Here is a 7,720-nt window from a genome sequence, read left to right as displayed (position 1 = left end):
TTTACTATTAAGCAAACAGCAACTGCTCTTATTACCCCTTAGCTTAGTATTATTTGAAGATTTTAAAATTACATTTACCTTACTTAGGAGTAGGACAAATGGAGAATAAATTCCGGACAGCACCAACAAAAAATTCTCCGTACTGCAATTATGGACTACTAGAGTATTTTGGGTTTTTTGTTTTGAGAAGCATTTAGTATTAAGGAGAAAGAAACAATTTCAATTCTATCTTATTAAAGGACTGTGATTTGCTAAAGGTAAAATAGCTATGTGTAAAGGCAAAAATTTACAAGTACTTTTTTCGATCAAAGCTGCAGAGTTCAGTATTAAAAGCAATACGAACTCAGAATAACTTATGAACATGTCTTCATTAGAAAAACTATGCCTAATATTAGTAACACTCTTCATAATATAACTCATAGAAAATTTGGGCTTATCCTCATTTTAAAATACGAATTCTGAGGTTATACAAGTCCTATTATCTTCATAAAACAATACTACCCTCATTCATTGGTACTAGCCGGTCTAAATTATGGTAACAGTGAAATATACTAATACTATTTTAAAATCTTTATTCAAATCAGATTCATGCTTATTACCTTTCACTTAAAATTAAAATATTTTATCCATCGGTAGTTGAAGTCATACTTTTAGCCCTTTACAAAATATTAAAGTTATACTATAAAACTGAATGGAATAGGGAAGATTAGAATTTTAAAGGGAAATAAAAAATTATGATACATTAGAAGAAAATGTACACATACCAGACAAATAGTAGTAAAACAAGATAAAGATACCTATAGTCATTTTCTCTTTTCTCTTGTGGCTTTTTTCTAAGTACTACAATTCATATACTTTTAATAAGCATCTGAATAAAATTTTCAATTCAGAAATCAAATGTCAATTGAAGAATCATGAGAAAAAAAATCTACAGAAATTAATTGCTTAACTACAGGAACTCATGTTTCCCTAGTTCAGAAATTATCCATATTTAGAATATCTTAAATCACAATATAGATAAATTGAATACATTCCCATATGCTAAACAGTGTAAAACTGAAACTTTGCAACAGAGTCAATGGAAAAGAAAGAAATTGGTAGTCTCAATCTAGCTTCCCAAGAGTTGGAAAAACGCCTTTAGTCTGTGCTCAGTTGTCTATATATCAACAAGGCTCACTCCTCTTTTACTCTTTTTTTTCATATTTCTGAAATTATTATGACTTTTAGTATCTATTTTCTTTTCAAGAGAAATACCTGATTGCAAACTATTCTTCTAAACATTAAAATATAATTTTACAAAATATGGATAAAGAAGTTTTAATGACCAACAGTAAAATACAGCAACTAATATCATAATAGGTAGTCTGCCACTTAGTGGGGGTTTTCAAGAAACTTATTCACTACACCTTCTCAACTTATAAATGTATTGAGATCCAAGTATATAATAAAATCTATGTGAATATCCATTATTAATTTTTGGATAAAGAACATATGGTAATATACAGCCAGAGCCCTAACTGCTTATCATTTTTAAGTTAAATAAATTGAAGACACTTTAGAATTATAAGTTAAACGGACTTTATTAATGTAAATAAGAATTAAGAAAAGAGAATGTTTAATATTATGAAATTGAAAAGTATAGGAGTTTTATTTCAATCTGTTTTCAACAACCTGAAGGTTTTATTTTCTTGCTAATGGATATTTTAAAAGAATAATTTTATAATTCTTGAACTTCTAGTTTCAAACACTTGATATTCTGCAACTTAAGTTTCCTATATTTTCTAATTTTGTACATTTCTTATTGCTATCAGTCTTGTCATTCCTTGTCAGCCCCTGAATATTAAAATAACAAAAACAAAAGCAAAAATAAAAAAGTCCAAGCTGACAAAAAGCTATTACACTGCTTTTTACCACTAAAATACAGAAAATTAATTTTATGAATTTGGTTCACACTGAAAGACTACTTGTTACTGCTACAAATTAGAGATCCAATGACAGAAATACTGTCTGGAATAAAAAAGAACAAAAATGAGGTCACTTGAATTGCCCTGAAAAGCATTCTAAATTCTTCCACATGGCTTGCTTATAGTTATACTCCAAAGTTCTAGTGTTTAAAATTCAACTAAAAATTAAATGAGAGTTTTTATTTGCAAGTAAAGTCAGGTAATGACTTTCAGTAATAAAATGTATCAAAATATTTCACAAATTTAAAACAAGGCCCAGTTAACTTTTAAACAAAATAACACTTGGAAGAAAGCATAGCTATTTTTTTAAAGCTATTCCACACTATTTTTGTGTGTAAAGTTTTGAGAAAAAATGATAAATTATACAGAATTGCAGAAGGCCAAATTTAAATTAGCTCCAATAATTTCTCTATATTCTTATATTTTATAATATCAAATATTGATTTTTAATGTGCTGAAAAATAAGGCTTTACAAAATATGAACAATTAATTTTTAAGAGAAAATCATGGTATTATTTTATCACTTTTGATTCATTTTATAGGGGAGGGCAGTAAAACAATACCTCTTCAAAAATCACTCAAATATCACTGATATCATCACAAAATCATTCTAAGTAAAATTGTTCCACTATCCAATCATGCCTATATAACTAACTGAATAGCTACAGCTTTCACCAGAGAGGTACCAAAATCTGTACAGACTTAATTGTAGAATCTGGGTGAAAGAAATTCTCAGACCACAAAAATTTTAAAGTTTAAATCATTCACCCTTTAAGTTTCAGACAGTGTTTGACTTCTACTTTAAAAGAAAAAAAAAATTAGTTCAAAATTTAGTAACTGCAGGTTTAATAATTTTTTTTACTAGACCACTTAATGTCTATTTTCATGAAGTAGTAATTAGATATGTTGAAATGTGAAAGATTTCAAAGTTTCAATATGTTAATATAACTCTTTAAATGTCCTTAATATATACAAACACATATAAATTACAGATACAATTAATTATATATTTACAATACAACATATGAACACTCTCGCCTTCCCTAACCATGTTGATATGAGGAAAAGTAATCTCTGTGCTATTCAAGACAAAAAAACAAAAACAAAAACAAAAAACATTGATGCTTTAAAAAATAAATCTTTAAAGAATAGTTTCAAAAATAAAGTTCAAATATTGCACAAAATAATTTAACTGCAAATATTACTATATACTAGAAAACAATTTTTTTCAGTTCTTGAACTCTACAGTAAATTCCACTTTCTAATTCTATAAAAGAATTTATTGGAAGTCTACTTTTAGATATTAAATGTTTACATTCAGTTTGATAGGAATGTAATTTTCAGAAGTTAACTGAGCCTTTGTCTTAAAAGTTCATCTATTTGAGTCTTATACATATTTTTTACATCTTCAAGATCTAATCGAAGTTCTTCTGCCTCTTCTGCTTTTTCTCCATACATCTGCAGAATAGTGTTGTACCTTTGATCCAAATCCTACAAAACACGTGTTCATAATTTTTAAAATTAACTCCATAAAACATCTTTAATATTATATTTATATTATAAATGAGTCAACAGTAAACACATTACAATCTAAATAAAAGTATCAAGTCCTCTCATATAAAAATTAAAATGATATTCCAATCTGCTGGAATAAATAGCAAATAAAGGAATTAAAAAAAAAAAAAAAACTTAAGCCAAATGGCTATCAATCTTATCTCTCCACTAATCTACAATTATCCCTATATAAAGATTAATCTGTCTTTTTTCCTATTAACTTAAACACATGTGATTAAAATTTTACTCTCTCTGGTTCATCGTGGTTTAAGTATTACCTAGCATTTACCCCATAGAAAAAGTTGAAAGAAAATATATTCTCATATATGGCTTAACAGTGACTCCTAATACCAAATATGCAAATTGTAACATCAATGAACAAAATACTAATAGGATCATGTAAAAGAGAAGCATTATAAATGAGCCTTGGTCAAATAAAATCCAGTTATTTTCTTATTTTGGGGACAAGACATGATTATGAGAAATACTTTTGTGTAGTGTGACAATCAAAAAGAAGGTTCTTCCTCTTACACTGTTGGTAGGAATGCAAGTTGGTACAGCCACTTTGGAAAACAGTGTGGAGATTCCTTAAGAAATTACAAATAGAGCCCCCTATGACCCTGCAATTGCACTACTGGGTATTTACCCCAAAGATACAGATGTAGTGAAAAGAAGGGCCACCTGTACCCTAATGTTCATAGCAGCAATGGCCACAGTTGCCAAACTGTGGAAAGAGCCAAGATGCCCTTCAACAGACAAATGGATAAAAAAGACATGGTCCATATATACAATGGAGTATTTTATGCCTCCATCAGAAAGGATGAATACCCAACTTGTATATCCACATGGACAGGACTGGAGGAGATTACGCTGAGTGAAACTGGTCAAGCAGAGAAAGTCAATTATCATATGGTTTCACTTTCCTAGGGAGCATAAGGAATAACACGGAAGACACTGGGAGATGGAAAGGAGAAGTGAGTGGGGGAAATTGGAGGGGGAGACAAACCAAGAGAGACTGTGGACTCTGAGAAACAAACTTAGGGTTTTGGAGGAGAGGGAGGTGAGGGGTTGAGTGAGTCTGGTGATGGGTATTAAGGAGGGCATGTATTGCATGGAACACTGGATGTGGTGCATAAACAATGAATTTTGGAACACTGAAAAAAAATTTAATTTAATTTAAAAAAAATAAATAAAGTCCATGTGGGACGAGAAAACTAAAACCAATAAATTGACACTTTCTAGAGAACACAAAATTAAAAAAAGCTTCTTAAAACTGCTTTTCTGAAATATTAATACCATTTTCAAAAAAATCATGAAAACTTGTGCATTTTATATAAACTAACAATATGAAATTTAATGTAACTGGATAAAAATACCTTGGACTCATCCTCTTTTTAAAGGATTTATTCATTTTATAGAGAGAGAAAGTGAGAGCAAGTGTGCATGTAAGTGAGCAGGGGGAGAGGCAGAGGGAGAGAGAGAATTCTGAAACAGAGTTCCTGCTGAGTGTAGAGCCTGACGTGGAGTCTGACAAGGGGCTCACTCCCATGATCTTGAGATCATCACCTGAGCTGAAATCGAGAGTCAACCACCTAACTGACTAAGCCATCAGGCAACCCCTTGGACTCATCCTTAAATGACGAATACTTACTCTTAGCTGAGTTCGAAGTTTGGGTATCTCTTTCACTTTCTCTTCGAGTTCATCATTTTGATTTGTTAATTTAACTAGCTCTTCAGCCATTATTGCGCGTGTTTTCTCTAGGTTGCCAATTTCTAGCTGAGAAACATTACCAGAAAGTAATTTAAATAAAAATATATCTTGTTTAATACTTCTACTAAGATAAATATATTCAATATTATTTTGGGAGAAATAGTATATCAACATACAGCCATAAACTAACTTTTTCTTAAGGAAATGGCAAAAACAAGAGTTTCTGCTCTCCTCAGAAGTTACCGTTTATAGGGCAAAAAGAACTAGAGAAAATCCAATAATCTGTTTGAAATACGCAGCCCTGTATTTTTCTCTAGAGAAACAATATATATTTCAGTCACTCTAAATTACTGCAGAAATTCAGAGAAATAAAAATGTACTTTAATGCAGCACCAGCTGTGTGGGTCAAACTGACAGAATCTATCAGCACTACCCAAGAAGTTAATTTGGGCCCTCAAGTGCAGCACACTGGCTACATGAACATAACACATATAAAGATTATTCTGATCTTATTTTCCAATTCAAAAACTTGTTCTTTAATAGAGTAGTATTTCAACTAACTAAAATTATATAATGAGAATAAAAGACTTACCTTTCAGTATATCAAGTGCAACAATGAAAATAGGTAAAATGTTTTTAACATCTTTCCATATTAAGTTTTTAAAAAACAAGGTAAAGTGGTAGGGTGCTGCCTCCCTATTCATGAGGCTTCCTTTCACAGCAGGATGTTCTAATTCTCTTATCTCTTATCTCCTTTGCTCCTTCCTCACAAAGGGAAGTGACTTATCTAAGTGGTAAATCTGGGAATAAAATGACTGTTGAGATAGCAACTTCCTTTTTTTTTTTTTTTTAATGTTTGGGGAAAGGCGCCTGCCAGGAGTTCTCTGCTCCTAGATGCTTAAGAGTCTTAGCTGGCAAGCTACAACACACAGGGAGGTCCATTCCAGGCCCGCATCTGCTGTGATGGGGTAGGTAAGTCACCCTAACTCAGGCAGTCAGCAGGCTCATTTGGCTCTCATCTTTGGCTATTTTCTCCAACTTGTCTTTATCATTAATATATGTGATATATTTCAAACTTCACATGCCATCTCTCACTTTATTTCCCAATTTGCTAAGAAGTGAGGTGGAGATGTAGGGTGCTACTTACTGGGCCCCAAAATTTCATTTACTTCTGTAGCACATTTAATTTTTCCAAACCTGTAAATGAGTAATCTCTCCTTCCCTGAGTTTTAGCTGAGACTGCAGATTTTCAATAATGCTGGATCCTGCTCCCATTCTCACAGCATCATAAAGATTGTTTCCATTAGCTGATAGAGACATTGGTCCAAATGAGTGATCATGAGGCTCATCCTATATTAAACAAACCACATTCAGTTATTCAGTTATTATAAACTGAGTTCCATGATAAGGTTCAAACAAAACAGTTCTGCTAATTCTTGTTTTAGAATGTCTGTGATTAGGGCACCTGGGTGGCTCAGTCATTAAGTGTCTGCTTTGGGCTCATCTCAGGGTCCTGGGATCAAGCCCTGCTTCGGGCTCCCTGCTCAGCAAGAAGCCTGCTTCTCCAGCTCCCTATACCCCTGCTTGTGTTCCTTCTCTCTCTCACACACACACTCTCTCTCTCTCTCTGTCAAATAAATAAATAAATAAATAAATAAATATCTTAAAAAAAAAATCTTAAAATAAAATAAAATGTACATGACTTTCTCAAAGGCAAAAAAACCATCTCTATTTCCTCAGTGCAATTAGCACTCCTTCAGGAACATACAGATGAATTGCCTATGGAATGGCAAGGTCATGGCTGACAGCCAAAAGCTACCTGCATATTTCCTTTATCATCATTGAGTTTAACAACTAGGTACATGTAAGAAATAAAATATCACCTGAGACAGAAAAGATGTTTGTAGCCCTGCCATATCAACTCCACTTATTGAACTCGAACGTGACATGTTGGGAGTGCTAGAAACAGAAAATGGCTTCCGTTCCTTAAAGAGTGAGAAAAGCAGTCACATTAAAGACTAAAATGGTAAATTAAAAAAAGCAAGAAACTTTTCTAGGACAAATGACAACAAAGACTCATTCTCATTTCCTCATAAATGTTACAGAGATGATTTCTAAAATTACTATTTAAATAGTAATTTACTATTACTATTACTAATTACTATTTAATAGTAATTTTAGAAATTACTATTTAAAAATTTAGAAATTTTTAAAATTACTATTTAAATTACTATTTAAAGGCCCAATAGTAATTTAAAATTGTAGACAGACTTGGCCAAATCATCTCAGGACCCATTTATATTACAACATAATTTATTTTTAATGGAATGAGAATGTTTTTGTTCTAACAGGTATATGAACTAACTTCTCTATATTATATCACCAATTGAACCTAATTCTTTAGAGTAAGATTACTAATGAGTTTTATAAAACATCAAGTTTCTGGCTTATCCCTTTTATTTTTAAGTATATAGTTTTAAAATTCCAAATG

The 7,720-nt window shown here is 31.5% G+C and overlaps 1 protein-coding gene across 2 annotated transcripts in view; it reads right to left on the bottom strand.

Annotated features, from left to right (window-relative positions):
- Positions 1-1,561: 1,561 nt before the first annotated feature.
- TMF1 (TATA element modulatory factor 1) overlaps positions 1,562-7,720 on the bottom strand; it is a 32,061-nt gene continuing 25,902 nt past the window's right edge. Inside the window, exons 14-17 of one of the 2 annotated variants that reach the window (XM_004738330.3) lie at positions 7,113-7,214; positions 6,427-6,579; positions 5,170-5,295; positions 1,562-3,455 (exon numbers count right to left, since the gene is read on the bottom strand). In XM_004738330.3, the coding sequence (XP_004738387.1) occupies positions 3,312-3,455; positions 5,170-5,295; positions 6,427-6,579; positions 7,113-7,214 (525 nt within the window). In that variant the 3' untranslated portion in view covers positions 1,562-3,311. Of the gene's footprint in view, positions 3,456-5,169; positions 5,296-6,426; positions 6,580-7,112; positions 7,215-7,720 lie in introns of those variants that run through there. The other variant, XR_006606090.1, reaches the window with a different exon arrangement.

This window comes from Mustela putorius, unplaced genomic scaffold, assembly GCF_011764305.1.
Source record: "Mustela putorius furo isolate JIRA1106 unplaced genomic scaffold, ASM1176430v1.1 tig00000095_pilon_pilon_pilon, whole genome shotgun sequence".
Taxonomy (NCBI): domain Eukaryota; kingdom Metazoa; phylum Chordata; class Mammalia; order Carnivora; family Mustelidae; genus Mustela; species Mustela putorius.
Note: the sequence above shows the minus strand (reverse complement) of the source record. Positions and strands in the feature narration are given on the sequence as shown.